At 44.2% G+C, this 19,415-nt stretch overlaps 1 protein-coding gene across 2 annotated transcripts; it reads left to right on the top strand.

The window, feature by feature from the left end:
- The first annotated feature begins 1,086 nt into the window (after positions 1 to 1,086).
- On the top strand, positions 1,087 to 17,996 carry CORO1C (coronin 1C). 2 transcript variants are annotated; one of them, XM_081801984.1, is made up of 9 exons: positions 1,087 to 1,100; positions 3,495 to 3,624; positions 6,537 to 6,718; positions 7,896 to 8,015; positions 8,982 to 9,086; positions 11,038 to 11,183; positions 13,603 to 13,660; positions 13,761 to 14,006; positions 15,530 to 17,996. In XM_081801984.1, the coding sequence occupies exons 3-9, from the start codon at positions 6,602 to 6,604 to the stop codon at positions 15,647 to 15,649; spliced, it is 912 nt and encodes a 303-aa protein (XP_081658110.1). In that variant the 5' UTR covers positions 1,087 to 1,100; positions 3,495 to 3,624; positions 6,537 to 6,601; the 3' UTR covers positions 15,650 to 17,996. The 2 variants fall into 2 exon arrangements, with proteins under 2 accessions (XP_081658110.1, XP_030883844.1); XM_031027984.2 differs by lacking the exon at positions 1,087 to 1,100 and adding an exon at positions 1,321 to 1,562.
- The last annotated feature ends 1,419 nt before the right edge of the window (positions 17,997 to 19,415 follow it).

Genomic DNA, 19,415 nt, shown 5'->3' with positions numbered 1-19,415 from the left:
CGGTACTGTTCTGTCTCTGCATCTGGGGGGGCACTGACTGAATGCCAGGCACTGTTCTAGGACTTACAAACTCATGTAATCCCCACAGCAGCCCTGGAAAGTGTAAGTACTCATGTTTCCTCTGTGCCCAGTGATGTCGAGTTGTTTGCCCAGGACCATCGCTGTAAGTGTCCCAGGCAGGATTTGAACCCTGCGGGGTCTGTTTGGCTCTGGAGCCCATGCCCGAAGCCTCTACATCATACCACTTGTCTTCGAGTTTTGGTCTCTTAGAAGTCTCTGCTTTCTGTTAGACTGTAAACCGCTTGACAGCAGACTGTGTGTAGTCACCCTTTCCCCTCTTGCCTGGTAATGGGCCTGCCTTAAGTAGAGGCTACTCGAGAGAGGTGTTGTGTGAAGGAGTGACCAAGGTGGTAAAATGGGTTAGGAACCATTGAATCTGCTAAGGTGAGATAAAAAAGGAAGAGAGTTTTCTCATTTTAAAAATTATGTAATAAATTTTGCTCCATCATTGAAGTTTCCTTGCAATCCAAGGAAAACATGGATGGAGGGAGAAGCTAGAGACAGGAAAAGGTGAAGTCCCATTATGGGCTCTGCTTCACCCTCATGTTTAAGATTGGAAATGCTGGCTGTAAACAAAGCCTTCCATCACTCCACGCCTCATCAGGGATTTAGAAAACACAGTATTTAATTGTGGTTAGAGTCCTTGCAAGAGAAGCCAGCAACCCGTGGTCGTGATGCCATCTAGAGATGGCAGGTGGCGTTACTGCTTCTCCACTTTGAGGCCCGGGTCAGAATTCAGCTTGGAAAATGCATTTCCTGTTGAGTCACTGAAGTCCCATTTCATAATTGTTTCTCAGTGACTTTAGGCTTTGATCCAGTCAGTTTTCCGTTCCTTCTGTTAAAAAAAAAAAACCCAGCCCTGCTCTACATTCAGATAGTTAAGTTCAATTTGGAGCTGTTTGACTAATCAGAAACCCTTCACTAAAAATAGTGTGTATCCGGATGAAAGCAAACCAGTAATGCTGGGGGTGGTAAGCAGATAGCCACACCCCCAGGGAAGAGAGGCACGGGTCAGAGTCTGTTTGGTGAAGAGAGGCAAGGTAGGTTTTCTTGTGCCGTCTATGCTTGTTCACGACTGCATTGTTTAAAATTTGCTCAGTGATGAGGGTTCAGGGGAAATCAGGTGACATCCTAAGCTTGGGCCCTCAGAAGTCACGTTTGTTTGGCCATGATTGGCGTAAGGGGTTATAATTAGCCTGGGCAGAATTTAGTAAGAGGTTATAGGGTTATATATACTATAACCAGGGTTAAAGTTAGCCTGTGCAGAATGAATGATCACTGAATTCTTGACTTTTTCCCATTCTTCAGGATGGCAAACTTTTTCTTCTAATTTTTTGCAGGACAACAGAACTGAGCTGAACCTTAAACACTCATCTAATCCAGATCTCTGCCTTCCACTAAGCAGTTGAAAACAGACAGTTGTTTGTCTTCTCCTTAAAAATCCCCAACAAAGGAAAATTCTGTTTCTCACTTGTTCCACTGTTGAGCATGATTTTTCACTGGCAAGTTCTAAATTTTTCATGAACTAGTTCCTTAAAATCTTTTTTGGTGGTAAATTTACTTATTTTAATATATTAATACATTTGAATTGTTTAATATATTTTAAATATTTGTGTATTTAAAATATATTAACTCATTAATGTGTTTTAATCTCCGTATGTAAGAAGATAATTATTTTAAACTTGAGCGTTTTCACAAACTGAAATAGTACTTAATGTCTGGTTTTCTACAGGGTTTTCGTGCTACTCAGCTTAGTGGGGACTCAGTTCTTTCTTCTTAGAGGGTGTCTCTTAACCTGTTAAAACTCAGGTCTTCCACTGTCAAAGTCTCTTGTCCCTTCCGTCTAATGCTTTTCCCATCCCCGTCCCCCTCTGCCACCCAGGCATGTCCCCAGTTAAGATATGATGAATCTTCTGTGTGTATTCACCAGTCAAGAGGACTTTTTAAAACCGCTTCATTGAGCTGTAATTCACATGCAGTTCACCCATTTAAAGTATACAATTTAATGGTCTTAATTTATTCACAGATACATAAAACTACCACCAGAGACAATTTTAGCTCATTTCATTAACCCCAAAAAGAAACCATGTATTCATTAGCTGTCACTGCCCCCGAGTCCCCAGCACTAAGCAACCGCTAATCTACTTTCTGTCTCTATGTATTTTTCTATTCTGGACATTTCATATACACAGAATCCTGCAATATGTGGTCTTTTGGAACTAGCTTTTTTTACTTAGCATAATATTTCAAGCTTCATCCATGTTTTAGCATGAATCAGTACTTAATTTCTTTTTGTGGACAAATATTCCCTTGTACACATATATCACATTTTGTTTATCCGTTTCTCAGTTGCTGGACATTTGGGTTGTTTCCACATTTTGGCATTTATGAATAATGCTGCTATGAACATTCATGTACAAGTTTTTGTGTGGACATATATTTTCATTTCTCTTGGGTTACCTTCGGAGTGATGTTGCTGGGCCATATAGTAACTCTGTGTTAAATCATTTGAGAACTGCCAGACTTTTCCAAAGTGGCTGCACCATTTTACATTCCCACCAGTGGTGTAGGGGGCTCTGATTGCCCCCCCATCTTCACCAGCACTCACTATCTGTCTTTTGGTTATAGCCTCCCAGTGGGTATGAACTGATGTTTTATTGTGGTTTAGATTTGCGTTTCCCTAATGACTAATAATATTGAGCATGTTTTCATGTGCCTTTGAAAACTATATATCTTTCTTGAAGAAGTGTTCTACTTAAATTCCTTGCCCACTTTTAAAATTGGGTTATTCCTTTTATTATTGATTTGTTAGGAGTTCTTTACATATTCTTTTTCACCATCTTGATTGTGTTCTTTGAAAGGCAAAGTTTTTAATTTTGATGAGGCCTGATTTATCTTTTTTTTCTTTTTAAGATTTTTCTATGCTAGATGTTACAGACCTATTATGTATATTTTTATTTTCCAAATGTAAAATCACAGAAAACATGATGTTTTAAAAATGGCACCATCCCGCAGGAGCCCTGGTGTGTGGCGTTTGCTCTCCCCTCCAGAACCCTGGGCTCAGCTGGGGCCTGTCACCCCAGTGCTGCGTCTCACGGGTGTTTCAGGTGTTTCCTATTCTTTGAATTTTTTTTTTTTTTTGGCACACTTCTAACTGGAGATTTTGAACTTAACAGGGAATTTTAAAATAAAATCTCAACTATTAAGTAAAAGTGGAGAGGCAACATTTTATAGTCCTGATGGATGTTCTGATCTTTAATAGCCTACTCCATTTTTAAAAAACCTGCTTAGAGTCATACAGTATTCTGCCTTTCATCCAAAAGCCAGTGTGTGTTCTGTTTATACAGAGCAAGTCAGCAAACTGGATGGTCACAGGAAATGTGACAATGAAAGGTCACCCCTCATATGGTCCCTCTTGCTTCCTTTCCCAACAGGTGTGGCAGATCCCAGAAAATGGACTTACCCTCTCCCTGACCGAACCGGTGGTGATTTTAGAAGGCCACTCAAAGAGAGTCGGCATCGTGGTCTGGCATCCGACTACCCGCAATGTACTTCTTAGCGCAGGTGGGAGCTCAGCACTGGGGGAGGGCACGGTAGCCAGTGTGTTTCCATGTGTGCAGGGCGCATCTGAAGCAGCTCACCGGGAACTGACAGTGAGGGGCCGGGATACGGTGGGTCCCCAGCCCCCGTGCCCACAGGCACATGGCTATGTGTGAAGGCCACTTTGGCAGTCTGACTCAAGACTTGTTGCCTAGAGAAAGGAACAGATACGTTCTTACCTAGAATCCCAACAGACTCATGGCTCCTGCTGGGGCCCTTCCTGGACCACAGTTTCAGTTATTCCTGAGATAGCAGGAGGATCCCTGGTAGGAGCCCTGGGTGCCCGCTCTGAATGTTGTTGCCAGCTTTGGGGTGATCCTGTTAGGCAAATCTCCTTCCTTGAAAAAGATACTTTGATTTTTCTCCTTATATAAGTAGTACATGTATGTTATAGAAAAAATATATAAACAAAAGGGGAAAATAAAATCATTTGTAATCCTACCACCTACTCAGAAGGAATATCATCATTGATGTTTCTTTCCGGAAGAACTTTTGTGCACATACATAAATGATTTTACCCACAAAGATAGGTTCAGAAACTTTACATGTGACCTGCTTTCTGCTCTCTGTGCTTAGTGGTGCACTATGGTCCTGTCCGTGTGCCATTGAATGTTATTCCTGTTATTTATTTTTTTTAAGATTTTATTTATTTGAGAGAGAGTGAGAGAGCACGAGAGCAGGGTGAGGGGCAGAGGAAGAAACAGACTCCCCACTGAGCAGGGAGTCTGATGCGGGGCTCGACCCCGGAACCCCGGCATCATGACCTGAGCTGAAGGCAGATGCTTAACCTACTGAGCCACCCAGGTGCCCCATTCCTGTGATATTTTTAACACCACCATTAATAGTCCACTGTCTGGATACCTTCATTTATTTAATCGGGCCCCTATTTCGGGACATTGAGGTTTCCTGGGGTTTTTTTTTTTTACACTGTTGAACAGCACTGCAGTGAACCCTCAAGCCAAGATTTAGTGTTCTTCTTGGTTTGCCACTTGAGTGGTTTCTAAGTGTTATCCTACAGAAATCTTGTCCTCTGCCTACAGCTTGAGATTTTATCTTTTATAGAAGCAATACAAAGGTCACAAGGGAGCCTTTCATGGGGTGGTGGAAATGTTTTATATCTTGATTGTGATGATGGCTACATGAATATATACATTTGTCAAAATTTAGCAAATGTATACTTAAAATAGGTGCATTGGATTGTATGTAAATTATACCGTAATAAAATTGATGTATAAAAAAAGGAATACTAAACTTAGTAGTAGAATTTTAAAGATCTTTCTCCTCACCAGTAAAAAGGAAGGGGGCAGTTGAGTTTTTAACTAGGAATAGAGGGTGTTTATGATGTAATAAGGTAAATTTAAAAACTTAACACCAGGTACCTATTGAAACCAAGGACTACTTTTCAAAAAAGATGCTATATAAAATTCTCTCTTTTAGTTAAGATCACAAGTGACTAAACCTGGGAACCCTTCTGATGTTCTACTCAGTCTGATAAGGAGAGAAAACAGTTCCAGAGGTGGAATTCCATCATGGAAATTTTCCTGCTGCCCCTTGTCATCAAGGTCCAGCATAGGGCATCATCAGCCGACTGATCCCCATTCTGCCTTTTACAAACAAGGAGAATGGTTGATGGCAGTGTTGTGTGTATTTTCAGACTACGTGATCCATCCATGGTGGCTGAAGTTACCTGTTTGCTTGTGGTGCACAAGGCAGAGGGAGGGTCAGGTCTCACCCCAGGATTCAGGTGCAGCTTTACTGTTGTGCAGGCTTTTTTCCCAGTCTCCTGTTTCCATCCCATAGACAACCTAGGTGTCTGGATATCAGTGGCTAAGTTTTTTTGAAGTGCTTGCAAAATTGGCTTATTGGCAAGAATTTATCTTCAGGGTCTCCATCCCTTATTTTGCTTCATCCTTGAACTAATGTCCTGGAAGCAACAAATGGCACCTGCTTTTTAAAGTAGTCTTAGGTGGGGCACCTGGGTGGCTCAGTCAGTTGAGCGTCTGCCTTCGGCTCAGGTCATGATCTCAGGGTCCTGGGACTGAGTTCCTCATCGGGCTCCACGCTCAGCAGGGAGCTTGCTTGAGATTCTCTCTCCCCCTCTGCCCTTCCCCGCCCCCTCTCTAAAATAAATAAATCTTTAAAAAAATAAAATAAAATAAGGGGGCCTTGGGCCTCATGCTTGAAGGAAGTTGGAGTCAATGAGCAGAGGGGTGTGGCTCCATCAGCATTGTGGCCTCTTCTGGGATCAGCTTCTGAATCCACATGCCTACTTGATTATAGTTTGGGCTTCTCAGATCAGCCCAGTCTTGACCTATTTTTCTCCCCTTTTAAAGATAAAGATCTGCTCTGAGCACACATGCATTTCCCTTCCGCTTACTTGATGTACCATGCTTTAATGTAAGACCATGTTTTACAGCATTTTTGATTTGAATAACCTGCTGTCCCACATTTTTGTTGAGTGTTCTAAACAGTTATTTAAACTTTATTTTTAGTTCTGCTGGAGAAGACATAAACTGTTCATTCTGATGTTGGTTTTACTAGAAAAGGGAAGATTAAGATCACATGGGGTCCACCAGTCCCAGTTAATTCTCAAAAAAATAGATTTTATTTTCTTAAGAGTTCTTTGGTCATTGCTTTTTGTTTGTTTCATATGAACCCAAACTTAGCAAGCCATATTTTCCCTTTAACACATTTCTTTTATACAGATGTCTTTTTCCTTTGTCACTTGAGTTTTTAACTCCCAGCAAGTAAATAGAGCCACTTACAATCAGCGTCTTTCTTTCTGTGCATATGTCTCCTCACTGTATTTTTAGCTTTCAAGCGTTGCTGTGCAGGTGTTTCTCATCTCTGAGGGGCGTGGCTTTGCTTGCTTTCAGGCTGTGACAATGCCATCATCATCTGGAATGTGGGGACAGGGGAAGCCCTTATAAACTTGGATGATATGCATTCAGACATGATTTACAACGTAAGCTGGAACCGGAATGGCAGTCTGATCTGTACAGCTTCCAAAGACAAGAAAGTGAGAGTAATCGATCCTAGGAAACAAGAGATTGTTGCTGTAAGTATGCTTAGGACAAAATGCCCCATCTTGGTAGCACTTCAGTGAACTTTGCTTGTTAAAAGGCAGGCTGTAGAGGCCTTACCCCTGGTCAGTGGAGGCTCGTTGTGTGCAGACGCCAGGCGCTGAACCGTGAATCCGAAGAGCCTTGTACAGGCTTCTGCCTCCCAGCCACTCTTCAGAGTTGTGCATTCCAGCATTTACACGAGTCTTATCTCTCACTTGGGGACCATTTTTCACAAAGAAATGAAGTTTTCATCAGTTCACTAGAGTCCTTGAGAACTTACAAGTCTAGATCAGCTAACCTAAACTATTAACTGCATTCCTGGCTTAGTGCTGAGGATTGATCCCTGCCCCTTCCTGCAGCCATCATCAGAGTACCTCACAGAGATGCCACAGGTTGTCTCTTCAGTTCCATGTCTTAGTTTCTGCCACTCAGAGTAGGCCTCACCAGGTCACCCATTGTGACAGAAGATGGGCATTTGGGACTTGAGCTGGGGTTGAAACGGCAGGTGCTGGATCCCAGAGTGTCTTGCATCAGCCCCGGTCTCTGGTCCTGCATTTGCGTCTCTCTGGGATGTGCTGGTTTTTTGGCAGTTTTACTTCTTAAGAGTTGGGTGGCGGTCATGACTAGTGCTTATTGAGCACTGGGGACTTGCCCAGCCCTGCGCAAAGGGCTTTCTCCACTAGAACCTTCAGGGCTCACACTAGTGCACTCTCAGTGAACAAATGAGATTAAGGAAGGGGTTAACTGAACTAGACTTCCTTCTGTCCAATGAATTTGGTAGAAACCGTAGGGTATATCCAACTTCAGGTTATATCCTCTTGAGAAACAGACATCTGGCAGAGTCCTTTCATGTTTTTTATTTTTACAGAGCATGGACTTGGGTTGGCAGCAGGGCATGGTGGAAGGAGTGAGGCTTTGAGTCAACTCCTGGCATTCTTGCTTGCTAACTAGCTGAGGGACCTTGGCCAAATTACATAGTCTCTTTGTTTTCTCATTTTGGGAGGACACACCACACACACACACACACACACACACACACACGTGCACACCTGGTAATCTGAATGGCATGGGGGGCATGGATTGGATTCAGGTATGAGCCCCCACTCTCCCACCCCACCCCACCTTTACCGCAGTTTGAATATAATATGCCTATGATTCTTGGTCCCCCAGGAGAAGGAGAAAGCACATGAAGGAGCAAGACCTATGAGAGCCATCTTTCTGGCTGATGGGAATGTCTTTACCACTGGTTTCAGCCGCATGAGTGAGCGGCAGCTGGCTCTCTGGAATCCGGTACGCCCCTTCCCAGCCTTTCCACTGGCTTACATTTAAGCTTTCTCTTTTCTGAGCAGGTCTTTGGGTGGGTAAATGGATTATAGGATTCTTAGTGTAGTTTTCTGAACTCCTGCTGGTCTTAAATTGGATGTTACGTTCTGATCCTCACTGGAGACTTATTGCTTAAATGTATTACAAAAATGCATTCTTGATACTCTCAAGTAGTCTGTGTTGACTACGTTTTTTAAAAAGAATGCACAAAGAAGCCAGTGTTTAGAAACTTGGGAAACAAGTTCTGAACTTTATTTTTATATGATCAAATGTTTGAATCAAAATAGTCATGCTTAGGAAAATGTCGAGAATAGCATAAGTGAAAAAAATAACAAAACTGAATATACGGTATGATCTCAATCTGTGTGTGTGTGTGTGTGTGTATGTTGGAAGGAAGGAAGTAGACAAAAGCAGTCATTGTTTTTGCCACCCACTGGACTGTGGGATTATGGAATATGGGATGATTTTTATAGTCTTTCTGTAACTTTAAAGAATGTATATTTACAATAAGAAACATTTCTTTTGAAAAAGGAAATAGGGTGCCTGCCTGGCTCAGTAGAGTGTGTGACTCCTGATCTCAGGGTCATGAGTTCAAACCGTGAGTTGGGCGTGGAGCCTACTTTAAATAAATAAGTTTTTTTAAAAAAGAAAAAAAAATCACAAAGGGGAAGGGCTGTCTGTCTCATCTTTGTCTGTCTTGGAATCACAGTGATGTGTACCTTGATGAGGTTGTCAAATTGACAGTTTTCATTGGTTTGGAAAATTGGTATTTATGTGTATGAATTGGTATTTACATGTATGAATATTATGTGTGCATTGTTCAACCTTTCATTACTCTAGGAAATTGCTCGCATAATTAGGGATAAAAGAATGATTCACCTTGTAAAAATGTGTGTGTATACAAATATATATATATTTGTATTTTTTTCCCAGAAAAATATGCAGGAACCAATTGCTCTTCATGAAATGGACACTAGCAATGGGGTGTTGTTGCCCTTCTATGACCCCGACACCAGTATCATTTACTTATGTGGAAAGGTAAACAGTCATTTTAATGTTTCATATTAAATTTAATCTTGTAAGAGGAAAAGTATCCTTCAGAGATATAGTAGATGGGCAATGCATTACATCATTTTAATATTTTGATTTATCTTATTGTGTGTATGTCTTAAGCTTAAATAAGGACCAGTGATTTTAATGTGTTTTTGGTCTGGAGACTGGACCCTTTGAGTTTGTCATTTGTATGGTAATAACATTTTGTGTTCAGGACTTCTGACTGCAGCAGGGATGGGGATCTGGTGTTGGGGCAAATGCTGACAGGGATATCTTTGCTCAGGCACTCTAATGAAAAAAAGAGGACACACTGATGTTCCTTTCACCTCTGGTGCCATGTGATCCAGGATTTTAGATTGCTCTGTAATGGTATGACGAGTGAGTAACGAGGTAGCCACATCTAATGCTGAAATCCACCGGGTAGCCCTATATTGGCATGTAGGTACTTATCACCACATGCCATGAGCTTTGTGGATAGGAGCTTTTGAAGGCCTCAGAGATTCTCCAGGGTGTTTTTCTTGTTCCTGGAGTTCCAGCATTAGGGCCCTGGGCTTGAAAGTACGTGGTCTGCCTAGTTTCAGGAGGTGACAGTTGTTACAGGAAGACCCCACACTAAAATCAGAAAGCCTACCTTCCTGCCTTATGATCTCTCTAATTACAGGGTTACCAGCTTGAGGAGGAGGAGGAGGAGGATGATTTCATTTTAGTGGACAGTAACCTTAATGTTCCATATTCTTTTGTAGGTTCTGTTTTCCTTAGAATTTTTGTAGTTGAAATAAATGAATTAATGCAGCTGGAGCTGTTGATATATTTCCCCCAAACCTGTTAGGTAGCCCCTTGCTAGGTAAAGCCAGAGATGTTTCACTTCTCATAGTTGTCATAGATCAGTTGCTTAGAAACTGGGATCTTGTCTGTTTCCTTGAAAGTCATTTTACTTCAGATGTTCACAACCGCCATAGAGTACATCAAAACAAATAACAGGAGCGGTTACCCAGATATTATTAACCCGAGGTGGAAAGTTATTTTGAGTATGCAGGAAACAGATAGTCTGTGTTTAGCTTTTTTACCATTGCTTTAGATATTTACACCATTGAAACAAGTGGAAACCATGCAAAATGAGAGACTTGTAAACAAGGCATAATACTGCCTGGTTATTTATATCTTACACACACACACACACACACACACATTGCTTCTAGCAGGCAGCCTTGCCTTCGTTGTTCAGGTTGGTATAACTGTGTGACAGTTATACTTGGAGAGACTAGCATATGCTTCAGATCTCCAAAAACATCTGACCTTTCTAAGCAAAATTATCATGGAATTTGACACACTGCTACGAGATAGCACTACCTTCTAAAGTTAAAGGATACTCATGTTTTAGTAAGTATCTTAATTATGAATTAAGAATTACTATGAGTTAAGAATAATGAATTACTAATGGTTAAGAACATTTATTCTAAATGTTTCTTAATTATAAAAATCTTACTTTTATTATCATCTGATTGTCCAGTGTTAGTGCCCTCAGGTCTGTGAACACCACCATTCTGTTGCCAGTGAGAATCAGTCATTGCCTTCTCTGCAGTCCTACTAGACTTTTGTTTGTTTTTTGAAGTTGAATTGCAATTGCAGTTGCTTGGCCAGAAGTGTTAACATTTTTGCCCTGACTCCGACTTGGTGTCTAGGCTCAGTGGAGTAAAATTTGAGCCTTCAGTAGGAGGCAGAGGAGACCATTTAAAGGACAGGCTAGCATCTGATAAGTGAGGGCTGGCTTTGCCAGGAAGAGAAACCATCGTATCCTCTTCCTCTGAAGAGAAAGCAAAGGTTGGCCACTGAGGCGGAGTCCCGGTTAATGCTGGGCTTAGAGGGGAGAGAGACCCCACTTCAGCCAGATGCTTCAGGTAACATCCAACGCAAACTTGTCTCTGATTTCTTGTAGGGTGACAGCAGTATTCGCTATTTTGAGATCACAGATGAATCCCCGTACGTCCACTACCTCAACACATTCAGCAGCAAGGAGCCTCAGAGAGGGATGGGCTACATGCCCAAGAGGGGACTTGATGTTAACAAATGTGAGATTGCCAGGTAAAGAATTGGTCTGGTGAAGTCTTCACATTGTTTGTGCCCTGCGCACCGCACAAGAACAGTACATCTACCAGTCATGCCGTGGAGCCAGTCTCTGCCCTTTGTTGTGGTGTAGAATTGGTGTCTCCTTTCCTGCCCACACTTAGGAACATGGAGTTTTATTTACTTTTTAAAAAGATTTTATTTATTCATTTGAGAGAGAGACGAGAAAGCACAAGCAGTGGGGAGCGGCAGAGGGAAAAGGAGAAGCAGACTCCCAGCTGAGCTGGGAGCCCGATATGGGGCTCGACCCCAGGACCCGGAGATCATGAGCTGAGCCAAAGGCAGACTACTCACGTGCCCCAGAACATGGAGTTTTAGAGCAGTGAAGAACCTTTCAAAATCATTTAATTGAACTGTGTCCCTCCCTATTCTTCACATTACATAACCTGCAGTGCACTGGGTTAGCCGAGGCATATTGCACACTTAACTTAAATAGCAAAGCCTTCATCTCTTGTCTTCAGGCTGAGACTGTGGCCAGTGTTCCCTGGGAGGCAAGCAGGGAGGGCCTGCCCTTGGGATGGAAAGAAGAGATGGTTTTTCTGCCCTGTGGGGGGACAAATACGTTCCAAACTGGATTGTAGACCTCATGGATCCTAAGTTAGAGAAGCCAAAGACCAATAGCTGGGTGTTGGGTTAGCTTGATTTAGGAGGTTCAGCTGTGTTATATAATTCCTGCCTCTCTATACTACTGTGGAATTAAAATTCTATATTGCATAATGCTAGTGGTCTTCCTAAAGGGTAGGCTTTTTTGTCCTCCTGGTTAACAAATGATAGTTCATGAGACTCACGAATGACTGACCATTTCTTTTTTTTTTTTAAACAGTTTGGTCATGTATTTTTTTTGTTTGTTTTAAAGATTTTATTTATTTACTTGACAGAGACACAGTGAGAGAGGGAACACAAGCAGGGGAGTGGGAGAGAGAGAAGCAGGCTTCCCGCTGAGCAGGGAGCCCGATGGCGGGGCTCAGTCCCAGAACCCTGGGATCATGACCTGAGTCGAAGGCAGATGCTTAACGACTGAGCCACCCAGGCACCCCAATGACTGACCATTTTAAACAACAGAATGACTAGCACTATCAGGCTTAGTCATACCGCACATTTGTATAGCACTACATTTCTTTCTTTTTTTTTTAATTTTTAAAAATTTATTTTGTTTATTTTAGAGAGCGCACGTGCAGGGGGAGGGGCAGAGAGAGAAGGAAAGACAGAGCTCTCAAGCCGACTCCCTGCTGAGCGCAGAGCCCGACGTGGAGCTTGATCTCAGGATCCTGAGATCATGATCTGAGCCAAAATCAAGAGTCAGGCACTTGACCAACTGAGCCACCCAGGCGCCCCACAACACTACATTTCTATGGACATCTGCCTAACTATGCTGTCCTGGTCACACAAGTAATGAACACATCTTTAAAAATAAAAATAATTTTTTAGAAGCCCCTTTTTACGTTAATTATTGTAAGTTTCTTTTTAAAATACATTCAGTTCTCTATAACTGGAGCAGTGAAGGAAAGCTGTCACAGATAATTCAAAATTATGGTGTAAACCAATCTCATCAAAATGTGGTTCAAAATAGACTGAATCCAAACTTAAGATTGCCTCCAGTATTTGGGAAAGCCTTTATTTTACTGTCATCTAAAAGTTTAAGAGACTTACAAGCATAATCCTTCAGGATACCTCCTACGTATGAAGTGTTTCTTGAGCATTCGTTAGACACTGGGCACTGTGCTAAATAGGCCGCCACACGCAGTCCTTGAGCTGGCTGTCAGTCCCGGTGCAGTCTGTTTTACCGCCAAGCTGGCTGCAGAGGTTCCCACTCTTGCCACGTTTTGGATAATTTCAAATTTTTCTTGAGTGTTAGACATGATGTGGTTTGCTTGGATGCCAACATTTTAATCTTAAGATTGTTTTCTTTTCCTTTTTAAAAATCCTATTTATGCTGACAGACGTTCAACTACCTCTAGTTGGCAGAAGGCCTGGCATCCAAGTCATAGAAGCTATTAATATTAGGTGTTTGTTCTCTCCTGCCTGCTGACTTGGTCACTTTTCCAGAAGTGAATCATCATCGGTGGTGGTGTTTCCACCATGGCTGGTCAGCCCCCAGATGACTGGAGTTGGACCATCCCCAGAAGTATAAACTTCTGCTCCTGGTTCTTGTTTCTAGTCCACCATTTCCTAGCATAGTTACTCTTAACTTCTCTTTTCTCACCTGGAAAATGGGAACACAAATTGTACCTGCTCCCCAGGGTAGATCAGCTAAGGTTATAGGCAAAGCATTTTGTGTTCATACAGCAATGTAGAAGACTAGTTGTCAGTCATGAAGCCTGTTACCTGGCCTCCTGTTTTCACTTAATACAACTTTGCCTTTATTTCCCCCTTGAAGATTCTTCAAACTTCATGAGAGAAAGTGTGAGCCTATTATCATGACTGTTCCCAGGAAGGTAAGTGCCCAGTTTCCTAGGCAATCCATGTTTAAAAATATTTTTTAAATTCCAGGTCTGTCTTCTTTAACTAAGGATTTTCCCAAAATGTCTCTTGTAGTCCGACCTTTTCCAAGATGACCTGTATCCTGACACAGCGGGGCCTGAAGCAGCGCTGGAGGCAGAGGAGTGGTTTGAGGGGAGGAATGCAGAGCCAGTCCTCATCTCCTTAAAGCATGGATACATTCCCGGCAAAAACAGGGATCTCAAGGTGGTCAAGAAGAACATTCTGGATAGCAAGCCCACTGCAAATAAGAAGTGTGACCTGATCAATGTCCCTAAGAAAACCCCAGACATGGCCAGTGTGGTAAGGCCTGCAGGAGGTGGAGGGTGTGCTTGGCTGGCTCAGGGCTTTGATTTACCTTTTTTTTTAAGATTTTTTTTTTTTTTTTTAATGAGAGAGAACACGGGCAGGGGCAGAGAAAGAAGCAGACTCCCCACTGAGCTGGGAGCCCGATGTGGGGCTCGATTTCAGGACCCTGGGATCATGACCTGAGCTGAAGGCAGCCGCTTAACTGACTGAGCCACCCAGGCACCCCGGGCTCAGGGCTTTTAGTGAATGAGAACATGTACTATTTGTAAGGACCTTCTTGGTCACATGACATTTGTGAGCTTGTGGCCACTTTTGTCTCCTTTAGCTGTGTTTTTTTGTAAGGACCGGGGTAGAAGTCAATCTGTTATCATCTTTGAGAGAAAGAGTGAGCAAAAGAGAGAGCGCACAAGCCAGGGGCAGAGGGAGAGGGAGAAGCAGACTCCTTGCTGAGCAAGGAGCCCGATGCGGGGCTCGATCCCAGGATTCTGGGATCATGACCTGAGCCAAAGGCAGACGCTTAACCGACTGAGCCACCAGGCGCCCCTGCTTCGGTGTTTTCTTAACTGTTTCTCCCCAGTGTTTACAGTCATGTCTCACTGGGGTAGAAATGAAACACGAGAGTGTGGGGCCACAGGTGCTGGAAAGAGAGGGTCCCAGGAAGGGGAAAGAGTGATAAGAGGGTTCAGGTGTTGCTGAGTGTTCCAGAGACAAGCATCTGGTGGTGAGTGAGACTTAGCAGCAAAGATGATCTTGGGCCTCTTGGCAAGAACTGTTTCACTGGAGTGGTGGGAACCAAAGCCTGATGTTGGACACCTGCATGGCCCCCGGGGGTGCTGCTGCTGAGAGAGCAGGGTCTAACTAGGGAGGACAGGGCATGGGGAGTTGGCGGGAGTGGAGCAGGATCCCAGGGAGCCAGAGGACGGGCAGTGAGTTGTCAGTGAGAAGGTGAGTGGAATGAAGAGCCAAGGTACCTGCAGGAGCTGGTGCTTTGGCCGTCATTGAGGAAGCCACGTGAGGCGCCGTGGCCTGTAGGGTTTCCAAATGAATTGCCTCCACCTGGGACAGACTAAGGCCTCTTTGGAAGAGTTAGCAAGCAGGGCAGGAGGGGTTAGCTTCTAAGAAGGATCCTCCCTGGGAGATGGTGGGAGCTCTGTAGCCTCTGGAAGTTCACCCCTGACCCAGGTCACATAGAAGCTACTCCTGATGGCATTGCGTGGGGTGGCTGGGCTGTGAGGCAGGCCTGAAAGAATCGGTCCTGTCCCACAGTTTGACTGTGTCCTGAGTCAGTCCAGGTGAGTGCACAGGCACGGGGAATGGGAGTAGCGCTGCGGGACCCTGGTTCTGCTATGGGCAGCAGGTGGACTGACCAGCAGGCAGTACTTTTCTCGGAAGGCCCAATTTGGTGTCTGTGGCTTGCCACTTCCAAAGTAGAAAATTAGATTATACTGTGGTAAGCTTCGTTTATTGTGTTTTAGTAACCTCTTCCCTCTCCACTCCCCCCTTTCTGGTTTCCTTAGCACAACGAAGCCAAGTTGGATGAGATTTTAAAAGAGATCAAATCTATAAAAGACACAATCTGCAATCAAGATGAGCGCATTTCCAAGTTAGAACAGCAGATGGCGAAGATCGCAGCCTGAAGGTCCACCCCCCCCACCCCCAAAATGGGAGCAGGAACTTGTGCTTGGTAGCTGGTTGTTGGCGTGGTCCCAGGGAGGGCGAAAGGGAGGCACTGCCATTCGGAGACATTCTGTGTCACATTTGTCAACCAGCGATAGGCCACATTCCAGTAAGAACTCAATTCGTCTCTCAAATTTGCAGAAACAAAATGTGATTTAAAATAGCTGAGCTTTTTATCAGAAAGCTTTTTTGATGTTTTAAGTGTTATGTGACTTGTCGAACTTTTAAAAGACAAAAGTGCTACTTTTAAAATCCCAGATATTCTGAATTTTAGAAAACCAACCAATTCTGATTCAGTGTCATGCCCAAGTACCTTTTTTTTATGAATAGGGACCAATGCCACATTGCTTTTTATATTTCTTTTTTTTTTAATGTTGCCAAAACCAAAAGTAGCTTTTTCCCCCCCCCTTGTATTTTACTACTTTGCAGTATTTGTGTGTGTGTGTGGTTTTTTTTCCTTAATTTGAAAGGGACAGCACTGTGTATGTTTATAAACTAAATGAAGATAAGATACTATTTTGTATACACGTTCATCTGAGAACAATCAGAGCAGTAGCCACATGGTGCTGGCTCGTTTGCAGCACAAACCTAGTCATCCTCATGACTGTACAGAAGGAAGACTTGAAAAATCACGTGGGTTCGCATCACCACCCTCTCCTTTCATGGAGTCTTCTGATCAAAAAAGCTCCTATTGTATTGTTTCCTTTCTTCCCTTTCTCTTTTCTAGAAACTGGGTGGTTGTACCAGAATGGAATTTCACTTCTTGGTTATCCTGTGCTTCAGATGATTATAATCTAACCTAAACTAGCATGTGTTTCTGCAGTTTTGTTATACACATAGAATCTATTGCATTGATCACTTTAAACATCATGTTTCAGGTTTCGGTCAATACTTGACAAGGGTTCCCGGGACAAGAAGCCACAGAAACCACTGTGGATTGCTCCTTCTTGCCCATTTCAGCAGCTTGCCTAGCTCTTGAGTACAGTAGGGGACGAAGACCTGGGGAACCTGGAGGGGAGTGCGTGCCCCCACGTGATCCTCTGCTCTCGCGCACATCCCATGCCGTTCCTGTGTTGTGCTGGAGGCAGGGGTGGTTCTCCCTGCGCCCCTGGAGCCCCTGTCCTTCCCGCGGTCTCATGGATGCAGCCGCCTCTCTCAGGGCTCCCCCAGCCAGTCCTTCTGTCCTCCCTGCCTTTCAGCCCTCCCCACATTCAGCTAAGAGGAGGCCAGAGAGTGCTATTGAATATTGAGGGTGAGGAGAACGGTCTAGCATGATGCCAGACCAGGAGCGCAGGCCTCTGCTGTAGCTTTAATGTGTACTAACTCGTCCCTTTGTGCTCGCCACACAAACCAGCCTGCCGTGCCCCTCCAGCTCACACAGAGGCTCCCCAGACGCAGGGGCCAGCGACTGAGCTCTGAATACCTGTTCCATTCTTAGGTTAGCTCGAACTTCTCTCCCATTTCCATGTTCTCATTTTGCATGCTTGAGGAGCAAGATTTAAGCAATCTCTGGGAAGGGCTGAGTGAGTGTCTGTGTTTGAACATGAAACGTCTAGTGCCAGTGGGCCCACCCAGGGGCTCGCGTGCCTGTTCCTGCCTGTGTGGGACAGGACTGGCGAGGAGCATCTGCAACAGGGAGCCCGGATGGAGGTGGAGGGTGGCGGCAGTGGGTTGGAGTGCACAACCAAGCTGGGGCTAATGTCCGCATAGGAAAGGTACCATGTTTTTACCCAGTATTGGGATTACTGTCTACACAACTTCCAGGCATCTGAATGTTTGATGTGGTTTTGTGTGTGTGTGTGTGTGTGTGTGTGTGTGTGTGTGTGTGTTGGGAGTGGATAGTGAGATGTAAGGAAAACAATCACAGTGACTTATATTCAAACCTGTACATGTTTCTTTATCAACGTAATCTGCTGAGGGTCTTCATTTTTAAGATTGAGAAATGTTTTAAGGTTCTGAAATCAAATTAAGTAAACAAAACTGTTGATGGTGGTGGAACACCGTAGGGAATGTGGTTCAAAGAGAAGACAGAGCAAGGAGAAATTACCCTGATCTTAGTGTGTAGCTTATGACTTATTTAATGAATGGATGCCCAGCCAGGCTCAAAGTCGGCGCCTGAAGCTTTGTGGATTATTCTTCCTGTTGTGTCGTTTTTTGTTTTGTTTTTCTTCTTTTTCTTTTTAAAGCCGTGCTATCCCAGAGGAAAACCAGTGAATTACTCCTAGATCGGCTCTTATAGAGCGGCCATAGTCTTCTGTCAAAACACTTGCTTCCATTTTCAAAGATAAAAAATCATTGATTACAAAACGGTGTCCGTGTTTATTTCACACCTCAGCTGTCTTTGAGGCAGCCCACAGCCTCTCTGACTCAGTGGAACCCACCAGGCGGCTGTTCCTCTCTGAGGGTGAGTACAGGGGAAGTGGGGGTGAGCCGCTGCACTCCAGCACAGGGGAGGTCGGGCGGGGTATAGCGGAGGAAGGGCTACATGCCGGGTTCCAGCGGGCCTCCAGCCTTTACCAGGGGTGGGATCTGGGGCAGATCTCATCTTGAGGCATCCCTTTCCCTGCTTTGAAGGAGGGATACAAATCCCGTGTCGTTGGGAAGAGGGATACCCGCACCTGGCCACACAGAGAGCTCTTGCTACTGTGCGTGGCTGACAGTGTGACCAGCTGAGTCCCTGACCGTGCCTTTGAAAGCATTGTTTTCTTCAGTACAAGCGCAGCCCTCTCGGCTTAGCTGTGATTTTTATTCCAACAGAGGGTTTTCAGGGTCATTTGAACTTCATGGTCTTTTTAGCTTCCCTTTTTTACACCAAAATAGTATCTCATGACATTTCAGTGATTGTAGCAAACAGTCCCCCACCATTTGGTTTTTCCGAAGGTTTGTAAACATAATGAATAACTGGCACAAAGCTCCCCCTCCTCAAGGACATTCTCTTAAAGTTGCTGTAGTCCGTGAGGAGGACGGCAGATGGGTTTGTGGTCAGCCTGTGCGTGGCTGCAGGAAGTAGGGTGGGCTGATGCTGTCTGTGCCCCTCCAGGATGCCCACGGTCAGGGGGCAGGCGCCTGTGGGAGGTGCTGACGACCGGCTTTCTCTCACTCCGGCGGCCTGCCTTCTAGGCCAGAAAACCTAAAGGTCACCATGTCAGCCCCAGACGGCCAGCCAGGCCCCATTGAGGGAGGACTTCCGTTTTTTTTTTTAAAGGCTACTTCCCTTGTCGTTCTTGGTGTTCTGTGTCCAGAAAAACTTTTTGTTGGCTCTTAAGAATCTGTTAACTGTAAGTGGCCCTTCTTTTTCTGCTAGCACGTTAGAATGTCCTGAAGCCAGCAGGGGGCTCGAACGTGAGCCATGGCCAAGGACATACACCTTTTCCTCCTTCAGACAGGCAGTGCTAGACAGTGCCCTTTGTTAAAGTCCTTTCCTGCAAGGCGGGAGGGGATGTATGCTTATCGGCACAGCTTTTCCGGAGGGCAGTGGGACAAGATACATCTGAAGTCTTCAGCGTTCCTACCTTTTGGCCCAGGGTTTTCACCTCTGGGAATTTTGCCCCAAAGAAACCAGCGGGAGATCTATTCAGGAATTAGCAGAGGAAAAATTAGTTTAGCAGGGTTAATTAACCAGCCCAGGACAGATTGCTTATGACAAGCCCTCTTAAGGATATGAATATATACAATATATATTCACTCGTTGAATGCAAGTTTTGTTGTTGCTATGTGGAGGTACCG

Source organism: Leptonychotes weddellii, chromosome 13 (assembly GCF_054177405.1).
Source record: "Leptonychotes weddellii isolate Sample4059 chromosome 13, ASM5417740v2, whole genome shotgun sequence".
Taxonomy (NCBI): domain Eukaryota; kingdom Metazoa; phylum Chordata; class Mammalia; order Carnivora; family Phocidae; genus Leptonychotes; species Leptonychotes weddellii.
This window is presented reverse-complemented; position numbering and strand designations above follow the sequence as displayed.

Coding starts and splice junctions, on each gene's coding strand:
- CORO1C (XM_081801984.1), top strand. CDS start 6,602: ATGCATTCAGACATGATTTACAACGTAAGCTGGAACCGGAATGGCAGT. Junction 6,719..7,895: donor GGAAACAAGAGATTGTTGCT/GTAAGTATGCTT, acceptor TTGGTCCCCCAG/GAGAAGGAGAAAGCACATGA. Junction 8,016..8,981: donor AGCTGGCTCTCTGGAATCCG/GTACGCCCCTTC, acceptor TTTTTTTCCCAG/AAAAATATGCAGGAACCAAT.